Here is a 26240-nt window from a genome sequence, read left to right on the forward strand (position 1 = left end):
TGGGGTTTCAGTCCCTGTGACCTGCCTTGTCGGGACTGGCAGTTCTAGGGTCTGGTGGCCCCTGTAGGTCTGCTTTAGAAGGGCTGTTCAGTGGGGTCCCGCTCTGTGTGCCCCCCCATTTCATCCTGGTTGATGCCCTCAACCTGTACCTTGATTTGCCCAGTGATGTCCGCCAACACAGACCTGGGGAGGGTTGTCATGGTGGTCGGGTGGTGTTGGGTTAGCTTCCCTTCGATCTGCTCTCCTGCACTGGCGGTCCGCGCACATGGCTGCCGTGCAGCGGCCATCTTGTAGAATAGTGCTCGTGGATGTTCCTCGCTCGGGCGATTGCTTATGCCCAGATTGGTGTTCTGCTGGTCCCCTGCAGACCGGGATGACCCCCCCCCCCCCGGTCCAGAGGGGGGGAAGCGAGACACCAGCCGGAGACCTGAGAGAGCGGCCGTCTCATCCTGGCTCAAGCTCCAACGTACTCCGGGCCCCTGTCAGGTTATTCTAGGTGCAGGACAGGGTCGTGTGCGGTGTCCCCGCTTTCCCCAGTGACTGGGGGTCAGTATGGTCACCAGTATAGAGAGATGGTCGCGGTTAAACCCCCAGTTTGGGCCGATTTTCGGGCCCTGGAGCGGGAGCTCAGACAGGGCACGTCTGATCCCGCCGGCGGTCAGGACCCGCCCCCCAACCTATCAACTTTTGATTTCTCCATTTCCACCACTGTTTGCAATAACCATTGTAGGGACCATGCTTGGTGGTAGATGCCCACATTGACCTCTAGATAAAGCAGTCCTCATCTCTTGTGGACATCTATTTCATGTATGAACTTCTTCTATAAAATATGAATTTCCTGATGTTATTTTTCAGTTCCTCAAACTTCAGCTTATACTCTATGCTCTAACTATCATCTATGTACAGAAAATGTCACCCTCGAAATCACTTAAGAAATATGTTTTGATGCAAGAATTCGAAGAACGATTTGAATTCTTTTTAATGTGTTTTTGTCTCCTGAATATTTAGGTGATGTAGTATGCAAAAGAACAACGTCTAGGGATTCTAGGGAATCTATTTCGGAAAGGTCTTAAAACTGGGTCTTGCACCTTCCTTGTTCTGATCTTAATTCTTTTTTTTCCCAATCAATTTTTTTTATTCATCAAGATAGTATTACAGGATAGAAAAAGAAAATTAATGTAGGCTTGTCTAGTATGTACATTCTTCCGGTTTGCGTTCCTGGGGACAGGAAACACAGTTTTGCGTTCATTTGACCGGAAATGTATCTACTGGACTCCTATTAGAGTTTCTTTTTGTTTTATTATCTTTTTTTTTAATTTATTTATTGCCTTTCTTTCCTTGGACACACAGAGGTAATGTATTAATTTATTTTTATTGCTATTTGCATGAGTTGTTTAACCACTGATGTAAATGTGATATATGTTAATATGTAAATTTATTATTGGTTGATTATTTGAGATATATATATACACTGAGTTGACTATGTGGCAAACACCTCTTAGCAGGTCGAAAGTTTCTGCTCTTTTTTGCTCCATTAAATCTGAACACCTTGAGTGCCTGGAGATTTTATTTTTGTTTGCCTGATCGTTGTGGGATTGCTAGTATTGCTCCAGTGCACCGGGTGTCTGCTGGGATTGAGTGCGACTCCTGTCTTTTTGTATAACAGTATTACAGGATATGACATTTCATAACAAGAACACGTTCCAATATTTTGAAGATTACAATAGGTCAAGCAGTATATCAAGGTATGTTATCATGTTAATATGTAAAACAAAGAAACATATGAAAATTTATACTTTAGGGACATATTTCAAATTATTTTATTTTCATATAGGTCAGAAGAAATAGTATCCTTCTTTGATTTGTCCATATTAAGTCAGGAAATTCCTGCAGTAAATGTATCTCTCAAAATAAAATAAGGCCTAAACTAAATAATTTGCTCCTCAAAAGAAGGAAACAGCTCAATTGTTTTGTTTATGTTAATTACTTTGGGTCGTATGTCAATTTATAAGTAGTTACATTTCGTAGAACGTTGCAGTTTTTCTTGAGTAAGGAATTACAAAAAAAACAAAAAATCATAAAGTTTAAAAAAAGATAGATTAAAAATGGAGATAAAGTAGATAGTGGAGTCGTATTTATAAGAGTAGTTGCAAGAGAGGATTATTATGTCAAAATTTTCTACTTATCTCCTAGATTTTTGAGGTGCCTCTGTATCATTACTCTTATTACACTGGGCTAAATATTCTAACCATGGGTACCAAGCATTTAAAAGTTTTGTGATGTTATCCATGTAGACACCTGAATCACTTCTGCAGTCTGAATCTCTATCTTATCAAGCAATTGTTCCTTAGTTGGTGTACATGTTTGTTTCCAGAGGGCAGGTATCAGAGATTTAACAGCATTAACGAAGTGTCTTAAAATAAAAAAAAATTATAGATAGATATTGGCATTGAGTACTAAATCTGCATTAAAAGGTGGAATTTCACTTAAAATCTCAGAAATTGAACTTTTTACCATAATCCAAAATGGAATTATTTTTGGACAGTTCGACCAAATATGCATCACAGTACCCTTTCCTTTCTGACATCTCAAGCATGTAGATGGTACATGCAGGAATATCCTATTAGGTAATTTTATCTTCTTAATTCATCTTCACATACACTGAAATATTTATCTTGCTTTTCCCTGCTTTACCATATTGTTTACTATAGTCTATGTCAGTCTGTATGTTCTGTGTTGAGTCTGAACAATAATAATGATTAATTACTTTATAACTGTTGATTTTTTGCAAAGAGCATTGTGACGGTAGTCATCAGGAGTTTCAGACAAACATTCTATGTAAGACCCTGGACTACTCCTATGACTAAGTCACTCTGTGCCCATTGTAGGTACAGGGTGTGAGTAATGTATGGGTTTATTGTTACATTTCTTTGTCTGCTCTCCTGTCCTGCTGAAGATTGCTACTGTGGTGAACAGAACCTCACCACGGGCTCCTGGAGGAGCCTGATTGTCAGCCTCCTGCCTATACCTTGCCCAATGCACTTTAAAAGGCTCCATTCAGGTGATTTATGTACTTTTGTTAGCCCTGATTCTCTGCAACTGTTTTGGGCATAGGACCATGTGCACGGTCGGTCAAAATTATGACTTCCATGGAAATCCCGAACCCCGGGAGTCGATCTGGGTGATGTTTGGATATGTTGGTCCCCGAGATCGGGGCTATCAGGGGTTGTGACCTTTGTGGGGTTTCCATGTGTTTTGGGGTACTTTCAGGTTATTGTAAAATGTATGTTTTCTGTGCCTGGAGATAATTGAGTTTAGTACAGTGCCTGACTCAATTATCTCTCAGGCACAGGGGAGGGATTACCCTGTTTTGTGTGGGAGTGTCCTGGACCTGAGAGCCAATGCAATTACAGTGTGTACATTGCCATAGTCCCCTCTCAGGTCCAGTGGGGAATGCCCCTGGAATATGCAATGGAAAACCACTTGCATGGGGACTTGCATATAAGGCCAGTTGTGGCTGCCATTAAAGAGTTACTCTTCACCCTCAACATAGAGCCTCATGTGTGGAGGGGATAGCTATTTGCACTCTGGGGATTGCTATATCACTATACTCCCTTGGATTACAACACCAGCCCTTGTAAGAGCTATCCTGCTATACTCTCTGGAGTAGGAGAGTTCTACCCACTGGAAGCTGGATCCCTGACTTGGGTCCAGGGTAGGTGGAGGACAGCGAGATCCCAGCCAAGCTGCGGCTGTGGGGTTTACGGTGGTTATGATGTTCCAGTGTGGTGCTTATGGTGCTCGCAATTACTAGGAAGCAGCGATTGGCAGAGGTACCCAGTCGGGGTACTAGGCGGTCCGTCACAGGTACCAACTAGGTGGATTTGGCTATGGAGCCTGTATAGCACCCTATGTTGGTAGCAACAGCAATATGCACTACCCTAATAGCAAGGCTTGTTAATTTGCATATTCAGTTAGATTTGCATATTGCTAATTCTGCAGGTAGGAGAGATATTTTGTGTTAAATATTGTCTTCCCTACCCCTTATAAATAAGTCATTATGTTATAATAAGTTGCTGCATGTTGTCTGCTATGATTTGGTTATTTATATTTTAGTAAAGTTGTCATAGCAATCTAAGTGTAATGAACATATAGCCTAGTATTGCATGTTAGTACCTTTAGAACTGGGTGTTCTGTGTGGATTTTTAGGGATCCCAGGAACAGAATCTCTGAACCTGTTGGCTGGTTGTACGATCCATCCAGCCCTGGTATAAATTGAAGAGAGCTAGGCTTGAGAGCCGCAAATGCCTTTGAAAGGCAATATCAATCGCTGTAGGGAGAGGGAACAATACCTAGAAGAAGGGCTGCAGCAGAATAAGCAGAGGGGATAATACCTGCCTGGAAGGAGACCAGGCTCCCTCCCCAACGTCTAGGAAGCAGATTGGACAAGGTACTGTGTCGGAGTACAGAAGCTCCTTCAAAAGAGTGAACTGAGAAATGATTCTCAGCTTTCTCTTTTTGAAGGGATCCTATGCAAAAAATAAAAGTGTGTGAATGTAATAAACTCTTACAAACTGGTTTTATTTAAACCCCAGTTAACATAAAATACTATTGATCGAACTGGGCGGAGCCAGCTAGGGAACTGGTCGGACGCATAATCTTGAGCTCCGTATCTCAACCAGAGAAACTGACCTCTAAAAGGTGGAGAGGAACCCCAAACTTCAACGACCCTCTTGCCAATGGCACACTGAAACGCCATGGGCAAAAAAACTAAGAAAACGAGGGCAGATAAAGCCACCACGAGCCGAGATATCGCAGAATTGCTGCGCGGCACGAACAAGGCCGCATGGGACAAAATGGCGGCGGCAGACGACCTATACTCCTACTCCTCGGATGACTTTACTGCCGACCTGGATATAGGAGCCACTGCTAACAAAGCACCGGACCCCGCAAAGGCCGCATCAAAGCCGGGAGAACCGGTAACGGCGGACCTGCACCAATTCATGCTGAGCGAGCTAAGAAAGAATATCGCGGCCGACATGGCCCACTACAAAACGGCCATAGACGCGGTAGCCACTAAGGCCTCCAGGCTGGAGGAACTCTCCTGCGCCCAAGATACACGGCTGACAGCAGTTGAAAAACAAGTGGCTGACCTCCAGCGCAATCAAAAGGCCTCCACAGACAGATTGGATGCCTTGGAGGACCAACGCAGGAGATACAACTTAAAGATCAGGGGAATACCTGACTCAGTAGGGACTACAGAGGTGCCACATTTTATTAGACGCCTTCTTAACAACATATTGCCGCCCAAACAGGCGAAGGCCGTGCAGCTAGATGGTATGTTCCGGCTGCCAAAATCGCCCAGAGCTCCTACGACTGCATCCATGGATCTTATAGTGCGATTCCAATCGCTCCAACACAAGGCACTGACCCTTATGGCGCTCCGGGGAAAAAACCCTCTACCCTTTGAAGGATCGACACTGTATATCTTCTCGGACTTAACCAGGAACACCCTGGCATGGAGAAAGGAGATGCAACCGAGCCTACAACACCTAAGAAACAAAGATATCCCCTACAAGTGGGGAACCCCAAGAGCGGTCATCTTCTCCCACGGTGGGACCACACACAGAGTACACAGCGCCCAGGAAATTGGATCACTGCTTACCACACTGGGCATCCTGACACCACCACACCAGAGAAGTCTGGACCTGTCGCAACTGAATCCAGCCGAAATACCAGAGTTTGCAACCAGACAAGCACGGAGAGGGCAGAGTCCCGCTGCACCACCTTGAGGGACATACCCAGAGGGTATCTGGGTATGTCCCTCAAGGTGGTGCACCTGGGGAATGACTTTCCACCACTATACTTTATTGACATATCTGGTAGTTAGACACATCACACAAATACCCGACCTACACCCTAGCACTCGCACAATGCACACGGCTCCCAAGCTGCGACTAGTCAGTCACCCAACCTCACCAGGCACTACACATGGATGGAACACGTAAGGCCCAACCTGTGAGAACAAGCTTCCAAAGGAGCAACAAGCTCACTCTTGTAATCCCCCCCCCCCTCCATCCCCACTACCGACCCGAGACACACCACTAGGCGACAGCAGCAACGGGGATGACCCCCTCTCAGTGGGCAACACACAAACCGCCACTAGACAGCCGACCACTGTGACGCCCCTGAGGCTACTCGTGTTATTTTTCATGTATGTACCTTACTTTTCAAAAACACAAAAAAGTTCACACTGCATAATGTTTTCCTAATAATGTTTTGCAACGTATGAGAAGCTGATGTTTATACATATGTTTGCACTCTAACTGTGTTAAATATGCAGTGTGATACAAAAATAAAGAATTAAAAATATATATATATAATTGATCACCTGCTTTAATATATTTTCTTGGATAAAATAATCCTCCATTTTACCCTTCCTTTACTATCCCTTGTTTATCAGTAATACCCTTTTCTCATATTCTTCAGTACATCATGTGGGAAATTCCACGATCAGGGTTATATGAATTGGTACATTAAGGGCTGGTACAATTCATGATATGAGCATGTGTTTTCAATAGGCAATCTTGCCTCCCACGTAGTCCTGGCTTCCACTGCACAGATTGGTGAGGTTGGCAAAATATAGAATTTGCTACAAACATACAATTAATTGAAATCATAAATACCACTTTTTACAGCAGGCCAATAATCATGTGGCCTATAGTAGGGGGAGTATTTTGTTTTCTCTCTGGATACAGTTACAGTATGCACCATCTGACTTTCATTAAAAGGCTGTGTGGTTTCAGAGAAGGGACGTTTCATTTACCCCCATGTTATTTTTGCTGGCGTTTCCCGTCTCTTGCTAGCTGTCCTACTCTGGACGGCTGTATTTTCCAGATTGCAAAATGTACTGCAAAAGGTCATTATTCCATAGTTTGAATTTCAGTATACCTGTCTGGATTCCATGTCTCCCTCAACTGTAAACGAGATGAAGTTATAGTTATCCTGAAGGATATCTTCCATTAATAGGTGGACCCCAACTAGCTCTCCGTGAGCTACAGTACGTTCCTGGTCTGTCATGTCACACAGGCACATCTGAGAAAGAGATATAAACTGTATTACTGGACAGTGGCTACAGAATGGATTGACATCATGGTTATCTTACTAGTTTCTCATAACTGTAATTACAATTCTACTATGCTCTGACATAATAGGGTAAAGAATAGAGAGCTGTAGAGCTATCTGTCTGGAAGTAAACTGTAAATGTAATCTGTTATCATTTATCTATAACTTTAGAGCAGATGCAAAAATACAAAGTTTGTAAGGGATTATTGTTCTGTATGTTATATATTTTGTTATGTATACACAAAAAATATAAATAAATGAATATGGTACATGAAAAGATGAATGAGAAAAGATGCAGGGCTATAAAGGAGATTCAAAGTGACAATAAGAACATGCAATATAAAGGAAATAAATAGTTTAAGAACATTAAAATAAACACAAGAGTCACCAGAATCACTTCAGCTTAATGTAGTGGTTCTGGTGTCTATTGTATGTCCCTGCAAGCACAGCAATGTAAACGCTGTCTTTTCATGGTTACCTATACTAATTACTCAGACATTAGCACTTTGCCTCATACATGCTCTAAATGTAAAGGATAATTACCCGCATAAAGTATCCAATGGTATGTAGCTTGTTTATGGTCAGTGGAAACAATCCGCCATCAGCTAGAAACGTCCTCCAAGGGTAAAGCATGAATGTCTGGAAAATACAACAATTTCAATTGGCACTGGACGCGTTACAAATGTTAAATGTGTAATATACAGTACTAGTTTTTGAGTGGTGTGTAGCAAGTGTTATTTGTAAGTTTACATACTCTGTGGCCACGCGGATCAAGAGGTTGCGGTATTGGCAACTGCGAGGAGAATGCACATCTGGCTACAGAGTTACTTAAGGCTGGCAGCCCGTGGTACATATTGTCCGTTGTTGTCCTAAAGGCAGAAACATTTCCAGAAGACAAGAATGTATACCTGAGAAAGACAAGAAAAAGCTTTTTCAAAAGAACATAGATACAGAGATTGGGCTATCACACAATGGCATCGATTTCATTCAAGATGATCACGTTTATCAGCTGGTTTTCTGCTCCCGATAAGTAATTTAATGGATGGGATCAATTCAATTACAGCAGTTAAAGGCTTAATAGGAGGAGAGAGCGGTATTGAGGGCTGAGGGAAGCGGAGGATCCCCTGGCCTGAAGACCACACCTCGTTCAGCTTGTGGCAGCCTTAATACTCCCCCTCCCCCCCCGGACCGGTGGGGGATATCCCGGTCCCCACTGGGGCAGCTAACATCTCTGCAGACCTTGATCCGAGAAAACACAGCTGGCAACCGCGTGGTGGAGCCAACATGGCCGCCACACCGAGAAGCCTGCCTGCACAAGCAGACTCTGACAGCCAGTCATGGAGAGAGCAGTTTGAGGCAAAGTTCGATGCCATCTGCAGGGCGTTCTGGCACCGCATGCAAAGCAACGCAAACACCTCTGCTAAAGCGGCTACCTCGAAACAGCAACCTACTGACCACGCTCACAGCCCCTCAACTGTGCTAAAAGGCCGCCGGATACTACCCCCTCCTACTAAACTGGACCGGAGCCGCAAGGTATCCATGTGCCGACTAGAGGGATTAGGCGTGGAGACGGCGCAAGAGAACACTGAGGCAGTCGCACGAACGCCCCCGGCACCGACAGCAGGGATGTCACCCACCTCAGAACAAGCAAGAACTGCATGACCCAGAGACCCGCCGCTCTGGAAACCGGGTGAGCACGAAAAACGAACCGCAGAGGCTCGTCCCCGCCAAAACCTGGGACATCATCATGGAAAAATGCCACCTGGACTGTCTCGGGTTCTGGGCCAGAAGGGGGAGCCTCACTGAAGAGACTAGTCGCGGGGAAAACTGGGTCTCTCTACCTCTGGGCATTGGTTAGGTGCTCTTTAAACCTTACCGGCTAATTGCTTGCTAACGACAACAGCTTGCTGCAAACCCAACACCAGAGTATACATGTGTGCTACCAGTGGTTAATCTAAGCATATAGTTCCACATTTTCATTCATGTTTTATTTTAATCTACCTTGTTACATCTCAGCCAGTGCCTATTTAATATGTCTTACTACCTTTCCTGATCAAACACCCACTGGCAAGATCAACTTAAGCATGTTTAATATCAAATACCTGTGCAGTTTACTCATGTGCCACAATGCTTTACAATTTGAATTGCTTATGTTTTACTATGTTCTATATAGTGGCAACACACGCATGTATGTCAATCTTATGCACAACAAAAATAAAGAATATAAAAAAAAAAGAATTCAAAGTACCTTAAATGTAAAAAAAAAAAAGAAAATTGTATTGTCCCAATGTCCCAATTTCCCAATGTACAGCGCTGCGGAATATGTTGGTGCTTTATAAATACCAGTAATAAATACATTTTAAAAATTATAGTGTCTCAAGCAAACACGCACAAACTATATATATATATATATGTATATTTTATGAATTTCTCGGAGAAAAGAGTTGACCAAAGTGCAATCTTCCAGGTGCCCGTAAGCTACAGATCAGTATGATTCTACGGGAGTACAATGATAGGCTGGCAGCAGTTAAAGACATCTTTGATGCAGAATCCTGCTTCTGCTATAGGCGAACTAAAGACCTTTTGACTGGCAAATATAATCTTATGCCTAATTTTTACCTCAAAAGACATATTGTGTTTACCAGCAGCATTACGCATAGAAGATGCATTTCTTTTGCGAATTTCGTAGAGTCAAGAGGGTTTCATTTATTGTCCAATAAATCTGGTGTACAGAACTATCGAAACATGCCAATATCTTAAAAGACCATTTGCACCAATGAAAACAATGGTATACCGAATCAAATGGCGCACTGCTGCGTCAAACTGCAGAAACAAAACTTCACGCCTCAGAAGCAATAATTTGGCGACTTCTTTGGGATCTTGGGGGTTATGGAGACCATCAATCAACTTCTGAATATCCCGCAGCTCAGCTCCTGTGATATATTAATAAAAACAATGCTAAATTAGGCACAGCTTTTGTTAAATATTATATTAAAACTTAGCTTTATATACACGCGAAACCAATACACTATAGGAGTTGTGATTCCTCTCGCAAGATTACTAGCTTACAAAGGATATAAATCTTTTAAACCGTTCTAATAAAGAATATCTTTCAAGTGTTTTGTTACTATATGAATGCAGAGCACGATTACTTATCTCACATCAGCAGTGGTTTGAAATGTTGTTATCAGAAATAGACATATTACCTATGCCTTCTGTGCCTCCCCAATCTGCTGTCAACGTCTGAGTGATGTATGAATTTCCCAACTGAGCAAAGCTAAATATGTAAGAAATAATATCATGCATGGCAGCTACAATCTCAAGCGTTTGGGAGAGTGCACGGAAGGCGTCCTGTGAACATAGAATATATATCAGTCACATGTATTTGCTTCATAGTAATAAAAAACAATCAAGATGGATTTTCAACCATTCTTAAACACGTCTACACTCCTAAAAGCATCAGTCATATAAAGAGACAAAAACAATATATATGTAAACATTTTATACATAAACATACTTGACAACCTCCTGCATTGACCTTGAGTGTCAGTGTTTTGAATCGTATCCTCAGGTATACGGCTTTCTTAAGAAAGATAGTCAGAATTGCTAAAGATTTGGGATAGGATTTGGGTCTCAGAGCTTTAATATTTGTCAGCTACATGTGTTTTCGTGGTTGCAAGAAAACTATAAAAAACCATATAAAAAAAAATACATAGAGCCTACATTTTCTAGAACTACACTGCATGCGCTAATTTTTTGGACATAATTTTAAAATTATTCCTTGCAAACCACAGAAACCCAAAAAACAAAACACATGTAACATATATTTAACAAATTATCCTATGAAACAGTAGATTTTTAAAAAATAAATTCTTTATATTTAACCTTTTTTTTTTTTACTTTTATGGAGAAAACAGAGCATTCAAAACATAAAACACATAAACCAAAATAAACGTAACATTTCAAATTTTAGAAACATAATATTAAATGTATTCAAATAAAATAAGAAAGAAGAGTAAGAGAAATAAGTAAAAAAAAAAAAGGAAGACAAATGAAAAGGAAAGAGAATTCAACTAAAAGGTTCCAAATATCACAATCTAGGGTAGAGCGGAATGCAAAGTGCATGAAGATCAGGTATATTAGAAGAGCTGCAGATGGGCGGTAAGCTGTTCCATTTGTTTAAATTCTTGCTGTAAAGTCAGTGTTGATTGGTTCTATCACTCAAACTGTGTTTGTGTTTCTTTAATTTAAAGGGACACTCCAGACCCCTAAAGCCTGCTACTAAAAAGCTTTATATGTGAAGAGTGTGTCCACTTTTTTTTCATTTTCCAAAAAGTGCCAAATCAAAAGAAATGTATACTTTTACTAATAAAACTAACACCCCAGACCCATAAAAAACTTTAGCTTGCTTTTTAAATTTTGCAAAAAGTGCAGAAACCTGGTTACACCCACTTGGCTTTCAAGCAGACAACTGGTCATGTTACTTCCTGGTTTGGTAAGCACAGTGGAGCTAAACTCCAGAAGCAGCAATTACTCAGAGCACATGGCTTGCAAAGACTTCTCATTGAGCTGCATTTGAGATTCTATGATTGGACAGTCAAAGAAAGTCTGGGCGAGCTTAGAGGGGAAGGGTTCGCAAAGGCAGCAGTCAAGAGAAGTGCAGGTATTGCAAGCTGTTAGATATAATCACAATGAAAAAAATACGTAATTAAATGGATGCATGTTTTCATTTGGGGTATATCTACTAAGCAGTGATTTATTCATTTTTTATTTGGGAAGTGGAGTGTCTCTTTAAAGATTTATAAAATTCCATAAAAATCCAGTTATTTCAGACACAGCCAGGGCACACAATAGAAATTCTCTTCCACTTATGTATGTTCAACGGCAGAAAAGGGCAACAATTATAATGATGACGGACGGGTAGCCAAGACAGAAACACCCAATTGAAGAAGTGTGGACATCTAGTATAATTATAAATCACACCATTACCACATACCTTCTCAGGCAACATCTTAAACATGACAAGTACTTCAGAAGAGTGGGGAATATACCACAAATTAAGGAACAGTCGTCCATCCTCAGTTAACAGACTATGTGGGCGCTCTTGAAAAGTTCTGCGATCGGAAAAAAATAAATCATTCAGTGACTGGTAAAAATATTTAATGCAAGCTTAAGTATTCACAGCAGTATAGAGATACTTGACATCAAGAACCTTATACTACGTGCTCATTGCATAAACACCAGCACTTTCATATCCATTTGTCACCCTAACAATGCCGGATATAGGTGTGAACAACTATGGATTGTGCTAGCAAGATGATAGAAATTACATCAATCAGAAGAAAGTTATCAAACAACCCAGTCCCATTTGTAGATTCCAAAGAGCATTTAATAGATTTCTGGCTGCTTACAATAAAGCAGTTATTTATCACACAGCCAAGTGTTAGCAGTCAGTATCCGTATGTGACTTGGAGGCATGCCGAGTGGAAGAATCATTGCCCAATGTCTTTTATTGAATTACGCTCAGGAAGCAGAAGACGTGCTACATAACTTTCGATGACGCTTTATGTCAACAAAGTAAAGCAGTGACCTTTATTTACACTAGGCGTGACATTCATAGGTAATTAACAAATACATAAAATAGAAAGGTTCAGCACTGCGTGTTGGTGATGGAAATGGTTCCAGAAGAGACATTTCAGTACAGATTTAATAACATAAATCTGACTTGCATCCGTTGGAAATGAATTAAATGAGGTATATCATGCACAACTAGCAAGTTCGCTATATTTCTTACAACTAGCAAGTTAGCCTCATAAACTGATAGTCCTTACATATTTGAACATGCTCCCGAAATACAAAACTTTGTTATACAGAATGTCTTGGCACAAACCTGGGATCTGGCTGAAGAGCTTCTTTTGAAACTGACTTTGTTCCTTGAGCATGTCCAGTGACAAAATAGGTTTTCCTGAATATAGGAAATTCATCCAAGAGATTGTTTATGCTGTTAAAATAGGCAATGATCTGTCCACGCAGGGAATAGATGGATGCTCGTCTTTGTAACCTAAAATAAATATCCAAATCAGAAGAGCATACCCAATAATGTCATTCTGGAACAAGCACACAATACAAGAAACCACTGTGCTTTTGTCGGAACTGCAATGTCCGAGGCATGTCAGCAGAGATGTGTGTAATAAAAATTGCCTAGAAAACAAAAAAAGGCAGCGATTAGGGTCCATTTTACAGGGACCAACTGCGAAAGGCAGCTATTAGGGTCCTTTTTACAGGGACCAGCTGCGACTGCTTGCTCCTCTCTTTGTTGCAGTGTTTTTTCTTTCAATCCTAATAAGTACAAGGACATCACGTGCAACAGGCAACTGCACTTAATTAAAGGGGCAAAAAATACGTAAAAAACAAAACATACCAAGTTTCTGCCAATACACTGTTTAACAGGTCTGCTTGCAGCTGAACAGCATGTTTTTAAAGGATTACCAAGAGGAGATCTCCAAGAAGAGTTCTACCGATCACGTATGACAAATGGAACTAATCTGTAAACTGATAGCAGCCATACTGCCATTGCTATCAGGTTACCCATATTCCAGTTCACTGTTTTACTGCAAGGTTTACTCTTGGAAGGAGATAAAGCTTGGCCCAATAGACAGTGCATGCAAACCTTGGACAAAATGAAATGAGGCAGCTCGAAACTCTTTGCAGGCTGTCTGATCGATAGTTCTGAGTCACAATCTTAGAGTTGCAGCAGTTTGTGTAATTCAGAGCTGAGAATGGCTGAAGGGTGTTCTATGCACCCTCAATGTTAAGTAAAGCACAGGTGTGCCACTCTAATTACTCTAGCTGCATGCTGGGAAAAGACTACTGAATGTGCGTAGAATTTATTTAACCATATATGCTAGTACAATTGAATTATATGTCATTAATTTGATGCTATGTACATCATTTTGCTAATTGTTATAAAAAGATTAACGTCTACTGACTTAGTCCATTCTCAAACAGCTTAACCACAAATTTGCCTCCGGCGCCGGTCTCTGCTGCCCCAGACGGCACCCATCTTCTGAAATCTCAGTTTCAAGAAGCTCAGAGTGCCGCCACGCAGGGGCACCGCAGGTTGATTGAGAGCGGTCAGCTGACTCTCTATTCACAAACCTGGCTTGCAAATGGTACGTTTCTTTTTAAGCTAGTTTTGTGAATGGGGAGTCACTGATTGGCTGAGTGCATCGATTGAGAGTGTCAGCTGACCCCTCTGAGCCAATCAACGTTGCCCCTGTCCAGCGGCACTCCGCGCTTCTTGAAACTGAAATTTCAGAAGCCAGATGCTGCTTGGGTGGAGTTGAGATCGGCGCTGGAGGCAACTTTAGGTTAATCCATTCGTGAACATTTTAGCCACTTGAAGTAAGAGTGTATCCGGGGGGTCTCCTGGCATCATCATAACTTCATTTAGATGACATCTATTCGTAATGTAGATGATAGATAAAAGGTTTTTTTACATTTTTGATCATTTCCTTTTCCTTTCAGCTGGACTTCACTGTGTTCATTGTATCACATTGAAACATAATCTGAAGCCTAATAAAACCCTTTTTTATATAAAGAAAAGACTGATATAAAGAATGATATAAACATGATATATAAACATGATATAAACATATATATAGATATATGATATATATATATAAACATGATATAAACATGATATATAAACATGATATAAAGAGGTAGCAGTAAAGAACTAATATAAACAATGAGCCCGACTTATTGGTGATACAAAGATACTGATGAAGACAGTGACTGGAATATAAGGAGGAGAAGGGTAGAATGATGTGTGTGATCTAGAATAATGGAATGTACACTGATATAAAAGAAAGGGAATATAAAGGGGAACAGGCAAGACAGAGGATATATATGTGGGGACTGACACCATAAAGGGAGTGTGGGGGATCTAGCATAGAGATTAACACACAGGGACAAAAATAGAGATGGGAGGCTAGGATGCATAATTAATTTCAATGTGTAGTCAAAAAAGCCAAACCGAAAATATAACAGACGCGGAGAGATTTCTAACTCAGCTAGTTGGGCCTAAAATAGAAATCTGAACAGCAAAATGTAAGCTACATTAACCAATCTTTAGCGAATCGCTAATAATTGTTGGGTATGGTATTTTTTCCAGATCATCTACTTTTGACAACATTTTGTCATTTAAAGGTCAATTCACTGTAATTCAGAGTTTTGTGACTAAATCCAATATTTAATATATATATATATATATATATATATATATATATATATAATTTATTTATTTACCTTTTATTACTTCCAACCTGCAACAAAAGGAAACCTAATTGGATAACAATGTGTTTGGAATGCTAAAATATGACTGCTTTAATAACCTTGTTACTTTCAATAAAGGTAAACTATCATTAATCACAGAACGGAATGCCATACGTTAAAAAGACTGATGAAAAGATGACTCACTTTTGACAGTACTCTGTTATGAGCTCTCTTTTAATTTTTTCCGCTTCTTCCTGTAAAATAGAGATAAAGTCATTCCCCTGCTTAACCCCTTAAGGACCAAATTTCTGGAATAAAAGGGAATCATGACATGTCACACATGTCATGTGTCCTTAAGGAGTTAAAGCAGGGCTGTTATGTTTGCTGATATGTTTGTGGTTATGGTTGACGTGCTCAAAGACACAAAAGCATTCTTTTAGGTCAAACTGAAAAGTTTCTGTGAAAAACAAACCTCGTTTCCAGGAAAGAATCAATCATTTTGTCAAGGCCTCATTAGAGAAGTAGAATCAGTGTGCTTTCCATATACCAATTCAAAGTATATTTTTGTTATTAAGGGGGAACTGTCACTTTCCAGGATTTGTAATATTACGTTTACTTATTCTGTATATTTAACACGTTTTTATTTGTGAAGTGGGAAAACTGAGAAATGCACACCTGTTGATCCTGCAAATGGATGCCTCCATTTTAGCTCCCTGTCAATCATTGTTATAAGCTGTGTCCTTTGCAACTGGCAGTCAGCATAGGGAAAGCATACGAAGAAGAGAATACACGATAAAATGTTTGTATTTCTCCTTCTTATTTGCAATGTGTGCCTGAACTGGGCTGGACTGTGCTGCCAAGTCTTCAATGTAAAAGAAAATAGAGGAAATGTATAGGTAATTTTTAATATTCTACTCATGATTTCATTTCCAGAGAAGTAACAGTTCCACTTTAAAACAAGACTTAACATGATTTTTTTTTAATTACATTTTTTTCACTTTTATACATTTTATTATGCATGCTGTTTCTAAGTATTGTTTATCTGTGTTTGCACAATGTGCAGACTATTTTTTGTCTTGATAGGGTTTCTATTATAGGACAGCTGTGTGTGTATATACCCCAAGCCTTCTTGGCCATTCCATCAGCACGTCTCCCATAGTGCTCTTATAACCAGAACACTGGCAAAGCATCAGTGAAGATGTAGTCCACAACATCTGGAGTGTCAAAAATTGCCTACGCCTGTTACAGTCTCTAATGGAAGTCTAGTCCCTGCCCCTAAAACTTTTTTTGTAATGAAAAACATATTTACAGTAACTCCTAAATGTCCCTTCATATAATCTTTACATTTACTATTTTTTTCTATCAAACTATACTGACTTCTTCTGCTTTTCTTAAATTACAAAATGCAGTTAAGAATAAGCAATCCCTGTCATTCCATCTGCAATGAACAGATTGTTGGTTTACTGAACCCAATTTAAAGGGACACTTTACTACAGCGTAATGTAGTTGTTCTGGTTAGTATAATCATTGCCTTCAGGCTTTTTCATGGAGAGATGAAAATAAGGACCCTGGGAAGGAGGGGGGGGGGGGGGGATAAGCAACCTAAATGGTGGGTTTTCACTATAGGGTCAGGAATACAGGTTTGTGTTCCTGACCTATAGTGATCCTTTAAAAAGAGTTTACCACAACTGGAGTGTTGAATGCTATATTCCTTTCCCTGACCTTGAGGACTTGCTTATTTACTTCACTAGGACATGTTTAGGAGCTTGTTCACAGAGCTTGGCCCAGCTGACATAGGAATCATGGGGAATGTAAACTGATTTGCATGAAATAGCTGAGCAGTTGCTATGGAAACTGTGATGGCCAAGTGAAACATATATCACTATAAGTAGCTAGTTTTATTTGAAGGATTCAACATTGTTTCTCCCATCCTGTGAAAGACCACTTTATGTATGTTTAGATTAATAGATTAAGTGTGTCTTTACAAAATACAAGATGTGTGAGTGGGCTCCTAGCGAGAGGTGTACTGTAATAAAATACATTTATAATCTGAAAAAATCTGTGATACAGATAAGATATTAATTTGTGTATCTGAAAACTTTATTACCCCAGGGTTACTGTATTAATAAAACTAATATGGTTTTGTGACCATTTGAAGGAGTGATAACATTCACAAGGTCTATAGAGAGGAAAAAATGCATGTTGTGGTTTTTGGTGAGCATAGTGTAATGATGACGTAAGGCAATATGGGGCATTGTGTTCTTACAGCATTTCTCATCACAGTACCCATTGCTTCTTTCTTTTGAAGGAACGTATTCAGCATTGTATCTCGTGGCCCCAGTTTTTCCAGTTGGATCGACACAAACGCTTCGGGAAGCCTTGATTAGAAAGGAGAACAACTCAATTCAAATGATGAAAGAAACCATCAGGGTTATTCACTATAGTGAGAAATGTCAGGAATTCAAAGTGAATGTCAGGGATTTAAAGTGAATTTCAAATGCAAGGTCAAAGCAGCCAAACTGGAAATATTCTTCAAATCAACTGTGCTACCAGCTTGACTACTTTAGTCTTGCGTTTGAAATTCACTTTGAATTCCCAACAATTCTCACTTTACTGAATAACTCTGTATTAGACATGTTCTGTGTACCAAATCAATCATGATACTTCACATACTGAATTTAGGAGCAGATTGTTTGACATGTATATATATATTTAACAAAGTGATAATACTATGAGAAAACATGTGGGATTTATCCACTAAACATTGATTATAGTGATTCATTACAAAATTACAAACTTTAGGGTGTCAGACAATCTGTGACTATAGCTATATACTTCTGGTAAAACACATTGTGTTTTATAAATCTGTTTTTAGCATAGAAATATATTTAGCATTCACCTATTTTAGTGTATCTGAACATTTATTACAGTTGTTATGCTTTTAAGACTTTTAACATTTTATTGTTCCTGCACATCAACATCCCTGAAGAATCTAATCTGCATTATATCCCTGGTGGGGATCATGCCACCCGAGTGCATTTATTTGAGCAGGGCTACTGCTTTATTAAATGTGAATATTCTTACTTACTTATTCTTATTCTTACTCAATTTAATACTGATTTTATCACAGTGAGCATTATTCTTTTTGGGGGTGGGGGGTTGTTTTTTTATTTTTTTTATTTTACATATTCATCTGTATGCTGTGAGACTGTTCCTTAGAGCTACATATCCATCAGTGGGGATTGTACCGCTGTATGCTGTTTACTTAGAGCTGCTTTATAGCTCTATTAAATGTGAGTGCTAGCCCAAATATCTGTTGTGTGTCCCTAGCCTAGCACTAGACAATCTGCACTATTACTGGTTATTTTCTATCTCATTGCATATATCTACAATTATCTGAAGTCTGGACTGTTACCAGACAAGAATTTCGCAAGCATTTTGGATTGTAATTATTGGACTTATTATATGGCGCTACCTGCATCTGTATGACTATAACAGCTTGCTCAATTGTTTTGTGCCAAATGCGGTCGGAACTCAGTCAACCCAAATGCACTCATTGTCTGGATTAAAATTGGTGCTTTAGCATCTGAATCCTATACAAAGTACAGGGAATGGGACCTAAGAAATAACGGGGGGGTCGGAGTAATATAATATTCATGCAGGAATCACCCAGAGACCAAACTTTCCTGAATAACAGAAAAACATAGATAGATATAATTGCTAATATACACACATATTATATATGGAATACAATTTCTGCCACCAATGTAATTGTTCTATAGTCACTAATGAGTAGTTCTTGTTCTCAATTTCTTTTAACAAGCTAGATCACGAAATAAGTATTGTGACGTTACATGCAACGCAATGAACACAACATCTAAAATAGGTGGCAAGTGAAGAACTGTGTGTTATTATTGTATCACAAAGTGCGATCGGTTACCTTTTCTTGTTCCGTTGTCCTTGAAAGGGCTCTCCGCTGCTATCGGGCATTGGTGCTAATGATTTTCTACTTTCAACTAATGACCAGGATGGAAAATTCTTCTCTGTCAAACTAGTCTGTTTTTGTTTCTCTAAGCAGCCATCCTGAAATATTATCAATAAAATTATCAATAAGAACATTGTTACATTAGATATTCCTTTATATAACACACTTTAGCTTACATTATTCAGTCTTTATTATTATTACTTTCCAGATATTTATTTTAATATTAATATTTTTTTTCCTAATATTTCTATAGAAGAACTGCACTGAAGCAGCAGCAGGTCTCGGTTAAATCATTACATTCAATCAACGCCATTCGTTCACCTCACTTCTTCTCGAAACATGCGCTATAATGGCATGTAAGGTCTGTGACTGTTTGTCTGTCATTTTTTTCAGTATGATTCCGTCAGGCAGAGACACAACTGACAGACGAGAAAAAAATGGTTGTCAGACATGGGCCAAAAAAGGTGGTCTTGCTTTCAAAGTAAATGTGGTGCCATCTGCAGAGCTTCTGGCAACCACTTATTAAAAAAAATAAAATCACACTTCCATTTGGCTAGTAAAAAAACACAAAAACAAAAAACCTCATAGATACACAGCGCTCTATACAATAAACACAGAACAGCAACCAAACAACAGCTGAATGTTTTTACAGCTGACCTTGATATCTTCATTTTGCAGAAGGCAAGAAGTCCTTTGACAGAACGCTGCTAGCTGGACTGCAGCTATAAGAACATTTTTCTGGCTGACTTGACAGGCGAGAATCACTTGCAAGTTTTCTACCCCAGATTTATTCAAGAGCTGTGAATAAAAAAGAATTTCAAGTATAGCTTGTAAGTAGGCAACAAAATGTTATAATTTTTTTTTATCATCATCATTCATATTATGTATTATTCTGTTATCACTATTCTAAATTTTAAAATAATGTTATGCAAGACACATTGCTATACTGTATAAATTACACAGATAAAATTAAAAAGTACTAAAGATGCATTAAACTGTCTCGTATTGATGGAAGTTTTAGCTACAGAGGTTGTAGTATTGGTGGTCATAGGTCCAATAGTGGTATGCATTCAAACTAAGTGATGACTTGTTCTGCGTTTTAACATATATTTAGGAAACCTGAATTCATGTTCCAAGGATTCCAGAATTCCCATGATCTCTGATAAATGGTAGCTGGTAGGTGAATATACTGGATGTATGTAGTATTAAATGGCCTGAGCAGCATTCACATAGTGCATGCATGTTTAAGAAAATGTAACCCTCTTGGTTGCCCTCCATATTAAAAAATATAAATAAAACAACTAATATTTTGTGACTTCTTAAGTTGGTGTTTAGCGGGTGTATGAGTGTGTGTACATATATATAGTCAGACATGGTCTGTGGTCATTTGCATGTCAAGCTAAGAACACTGGGAAAGTTATAGAAACATAATTTTTTTATGCTCAAGAGGGACTTCCCAAAGTCCTGCTTAAAATATTCAGGTAAAGCACAGTGATTTATCTATTTGCAATGTGGGAAGTGTTATCGTGTTTGGTCTGTTTTGGCACCTAGCTATATGTTCTCAGATAGACTTCAACTCCAGACCAGAACCAGCACCATGGTGATGAGACCCTAAAAGTCAAAACTGTACAGTCCATGCTTGATCTTTATGGATCACAGCCCATACTTTAGTTTACAAAACAAAAAAAAAACAACAACGGTCTTTAAAACAGCATCCATTGCTAGGTGTATCTGTAGGACAATAAATACGTTACATGGAAATATGGAAAAGTCCTACTCTCATCACCATATTTGTGTGTGTAGAGATTATATTTATTTTTTGAGGTTAAAGTATTTTTACCTGCAATATACCATCCTTTGTCCAGAAGCTAAACTTCCCTATCTGATTATCATCAATTTCATGAATTGCAAGAAGTTGTGTTGATGGTGTATACCTGTAAGATAAAAAATAGGATAATACAAATCTTGGGCATACTCTCTATAAAGCTCCAGGAGACAATTTTGCATCAGGACCACTGTTACAAATATTAAACTTGCCACCAGAAAAGATCACATTATTTCACAATAAAAACTAGGCCTTGATTACAACAGGAAGGTAGCATACTAATGTTTATCTATGTTACAAAGGTTGGTTTTGTGTGGCCGTAACATTTGTCTGTGTATGTTCCCTATCCTCAATTAGCAGAGTATACTGAGTGACATTTCAGAATGATTACAAATCATATGTGGTGTATGTTTAGGGTACCTACTATATTTTCTTCTGTAACAAGTGTTTCAAGCACATAAGTAACACAATAATGAAAGTATTGTTAGCACGTGGAACGCTATAAAAGTGGAATATCCCTCAAGCTTCTCAATCACCAGATTCAGGAAAGACTACCACACTAAATGAATGTCATAATTTTTGTTCCTCCTTCTTACGAAGATCAGAAAAAAAGATCAGCATCCATTAAACCGAATAGTATCTAAACTCTACAAGAAGGTATTAAGTTGTTTCTGACTGAAGTTTGGAGCCATAAACACCCTCTGAAACCATAAGCAAACCTCATCTCCCTGGCTTACCTGTCCACAGAACTGTCGTCCTCCAGAAGAGAGGTGATAAACATAGGAGGATGTTGTTCTACCGGCCTCTTGTGTGAGGCAAACTCAAAGTGTACTGGTCTCAGATGGAGGTGGAACTCATTAAATCCCATCTCTTCCGCAAACATCTTATACGTCCTACGAAACATTGGTTTACAGCACATAAGAGGTTTTTTTACTTCAGCAGATAATCTAAATATGTGATTTTATGTACATTTTTTTATCACAACATAGCCAACAAAAGAAAAATCAAAGGAGGATACATCTGTTATGCCAGTTGCATCTCTGAGATAGCATCTTTAAATGATTATTTTCATTCAGTTAACTATTCACTAGTAGTTTAGTCAATGGTGTACATAGAACTAGGTCATTTATTTTTGTTTGCATACAGATGTATCCCAAAACTATATTACCAGTTCACTTTCAAACAAATAAATTGAATAGCTTTATGTGTATCTAAAAGTATCCTAATATTTGTAGCATTATATATATATATATATATATATATATATATATATATATATATATATATATATGAATTATCTTTCTGGCTGTGGAATAGACTACACACACCTACATCTAACAAACCTATTTTATAAGACTCTTCAGGATATTACACCATTTAACAACATTTTATTTATCCTATGGTCTGGGGAAGGGTTTTAAGGTTCCCCCTCTTCTGGGCCCTTTGCTAGCTTTACGATCGCTTTTTCTCTTCTCTCCTTTTTTTTTACCTTATGGTGCATCTTACATACTGTTGGGACACTGGTTGACCTTCCTTTACAATGGTAAATAGGTTAGCAGCATGAAAGTATACCATTTGTATAGTACTGTGTTTACTGCATATGCTAGATGACAGTGATCAATACTGTTACCTTATACCAATGTTTACAACTGACATGCTTGTATATTATGACGATAGCTGTGTACTACCACTGGCAATTTATATATATTTTTTTTGTTAATCAGTTTGGTAATTAATATATTGATGTTGCTGCCTACTTCTAACTAAATAATAATGACAGAGTTTGGTAACAATTTCTCTACATCCTATGTTCGACAACAGAAAAGGGCAGAGTTTATTGTAATTATTGATATGGAGCCACTCAACCTGAGGACAGTTGTGTGATTTATTTATTTTCAAACCTCACAAACAGGGATATCTAAGAATATTATTAAAAACCACTGGGAAGTGACAGTTTCCCTTCAAGAGACAGAAGGATGGACGAAGCACGTTACTCAATTACTCTGTGATGTTCATTTATTCGTAGTTTTCACTAACCTGGAGAGCACTGCTGTTTCAAACGAAGCCTCAATTATTCTATGTCGAGTAGTGACAAGTTCCAATATTTTGGAAAATATCTCCAGGACAAAGACCTGTTTGCCTCGGCCATGCTTCTTTTCTTCTTCTGCTGCTTCCAAAGTAGAAAGACACAGATCTGAAACCATTCCGGGGTCTTCCACAAACGCCTCTTCAAACAGCTAAACCACACAGGAAAAAAATGGGAATAAGAAAGCGAAAGGATTTTCTATGTCAAACTACACGATTCAATATGGATGATGGATTGTCATCATATTCTGATAAGGCAATGGCTTTTCCCTCTTTTAGCGAGTAAGGTAATAATAGTATGTTTCTTCCAAGCTGTCAGTGACAAATACATTCAATATTTGTTTTATTGTCTTGTTGCTTTACGTGCCGTACATTTAACACAGATAATATGACACAAGAATGAATGAGGGTTTATAGGATGTGATTAGCTGAATGTGTGTGTGTATGTATGTGTGTGTGTGTATATATATATACACATATTGTTGGGAAATACAACAGCCTGTACCGCATAACATGAATATAATTAGCACTTGAGCTGTAGATGGCGCTGTGCAGTTCAGAGATTTCCTTCAATGACATTTCAATATATACCTAGGTAGATACATACATCTTTCTGGATGTTTGCACCGAATGTTGACTTGTGATCTCTTGTGGACATCCATGTGTCCAGCGCTAACTGCAGGATGTGCTTTTCCAGACTGGAAGCATGAATGGATGTTCCAGCTTGGGAGATATGCTCAAACTCTTGATAGATATGGTCCAAACCTTTGGCAACAAGGTAAGCTAATCCCAAAGATGGATGGAACTCCAAAAGATGGACTTTCTTCAAAGCAGGACTTTTAGGAAAAAAATATTGTTATTATGTATAAAGTAACCAGGAAGTACTACAGCAGCATAGAAATGTTACATGAATTTTATCATAGTGAACAACACATACAATTGTAAACAAATTATTAAAAACCAAATAAAAAATATATTTGGAACAGCACTATTCAATAAGAATGATGCAGTGCAATATTCTAAAATAACAAACAAATCAGAATATTAGGAAAAAAAAGAAACTCTGGTTGATATTTCTACTTTGTGTTATAATTATTATTGTTATGGAGCCTTTTCCAGCTCTCACTAAACAGTAGTGAGAATGGAGAGACCTCAGTTAATAAGTCAAAACATTCTAAGACAAGTCAAACCAAACTGAAATATCGATTGCAGAAACAGATAAGAGGGCTTGACTGTTTGTTCCCGGATGTCTCTGACTCTTACCCAGGGAATGACATCAGGGGATTCCTAGCAGCATATCCACTACAGTAAATTACAGTGGTTATGGTGCCTAGACTGACCCTTTAAGTAGGGATAATATTTTGTATAACTTACTGCTTAAAATGCAATTTCATTTTTCTATACATAAGCATAAGGATCTTTCAGTTTTTCAGGCTCAGTTAGTTTTGCCTAAAGTCTGCCATTCAGATTTTAATCTGCCACAGTTTGGAATTATGTGAATAAACCCAAACTGAATTGTAAAATGTAATTACAAATTGCATGTTAGAAATTACCCTGATTTACTCACTATTTAATGAATAAAAGTAAGTAAATAAGATTATCTCTCACATCACAACTAATAAAATAGATGTACAACCTGGAAGAAATACCACTCAGGCCTATTTCAAGAAATACAATTTAATACAGAGAATCTAACCATAAAAAAATACCTGCTGGTGTTTAGTGAGACAAGTGGTTCATTACTAATATTAAGAGGACGTCCAAATTCGTAAACACTTCCCTTCTGACCATCTCGCCAAATCTTCTGGACAAACTCCCTCTGACTGTCTATCTGTGTGATATAACATTTAATTTTGCTTTAGCATTATGTATACTTAGAAAGCTTGTGCTTTAAAATCATTCAGAGTTAAAGTGACACTGTAATTTGATTAAAAATTCCTTGTCTGTGCCAGAAACAACACACATACAAACACACACACACACAAAAAAAAAAAAAAACAGACTATACTGAACCCCACCATTTGTGCTCTAAGTGTACCTGGCTGTTCAGAATGTTTCTCACAAGCTGCTGGTGAAGATTTAGACATTGGCACTCATCTCTGTAAGCCATCAAGAAGTAATTGGATCCAATATCAAAACGTGGACGTCTGAACATGATGTCTGTAATAACCTGAACCAAAGCAAATCTTTCCTCTGGATCAAGGACATGCTGGTAAGCCTCGTAGTAACTATCTAGAAGCTGAGTGACGAAGAAGAAAACACTAAATATGTATTAAAAAAAATAAGACTTCTGTTGCATAATAGAATCTCTATCAGTAAGGTATACTAAGAGTCAATAAATACAACGAGACGGTAAAAAAAACTACACTAGGTCTGGGCTCATCTGTATATTCATTATATCAAATCTATGTATCTACACGCATTTTGAAGCCCCTTCCTCAATAAGCGTGCTTGACATTTGGGTGTATTTCATTTGGGTTCACTACACTGTAAGTGATGGAGGATTGACAAAGCAGGCGCGAACTTGTGGCAAAATAGTTAAACATTCTCCAACTCAGCTAGTTTAACCTACATTGAAAATGTATATTACCTCCTAGACTAGTTATCATATGATTTTTGACCAGAAACTCTCACTTTCAATTCTCAGATTCCTGGCTCTGTTCTGTGAGTGCCAGTGACTCTGCTCCAAAGATAACTTGACATTAGGGGCTACTGAGGAGTGGCCCAGCAGGAGCAGACGATGGTGTAAAACTCACCTTTGCCTGCCTCACTGGCTACCGGGCCACCATGGGCTCTTCAGCTGCAGGCTCTCACACAAGCCCGGGGATGGGGGAACACGCTGTCCTGCTACACTGCAGTACTACATACCTGAACTCTCCGGTGTGCAACACATCCAGGCCTCCGATGGGGATCGGCTGAGGTGCCCAGCAAGCAACCATGCAC

The 26240-nt window shown here is 38.9% G+C and overlaps 1 protein-coding gene across 1 annotated transcript in view; it reads right to left on the minus strand.

Annotated features, from left to right (window-relative positions):
• Positions 1-26240, minus strand: part of LOC134587264 (uncharacterized) — a 164896-nt gene that overhangs the window by 78095 nt on the left and 60561 nt on the right. The window contains exons 17-33 of the mRNA XM_063443527.1: positions 25336-25536; positions 25007-25128; positions 23905-24133; positions 23250-23449; positions 21950-22105; positions 21228-21321; positions 20045-20185; positions 19343-19485; positions 17669-17780; positions 15607-15656; positions 13016-13186; positions 12122-12239; positions 10332-10476; positions 9920-10058; positions 7880-8033; positions 7669-7764; positions 6952-7095 (exon numbers count right to left, since the gene is read on the minus strand). Of these exons, the coding sequence (XP_063299597.1) occupies positions 6952-7095; positions 7669-7764; positions 7880-8033; positions 9920-10058; positions 10332-10476; positions 12122-12239; positions 13016-13186; positions 15607-15656; positions 17669-17780; positions 19343-19485; positions 20045-20185; positions 21228-21321; positions 21950-22105; positions 23250-23449; positions 23905-24133; positions 25007-25128; positions 25336-25536 (2415 nt within the window). The remainder of the gene's footprint in view (positions 1-6951; positions 7096-7668; positions 7765-7879; positions 8034-9919; positions 10059-10331; positions 10477-12121; positions 12240-13015; positions 13187-15606; positions 15657-17668; positions 17781-19342; positions 19486-20044; positions 20186-21227; positions 21322-21949; positions 22106-23249; positions 23450-23904; positions 24134-25006; positions 25129-25335; positions 25537-26240) is intronic.

Source organism: Pelobates fuscus, chromosome 2 (assembly GCF_036172605.1).
Source record: "Pelobates fuscus isolate aPelFus1 chromosome 2, aPelFus1.pri, whole genome shotgun sequence".
Classification (NCBI taxonomy): Eukaryota; Metazoa; Chordata; class Amphibia; order Anura; family Pelobatidae; genus Pelobates; species Pelobates fuscus.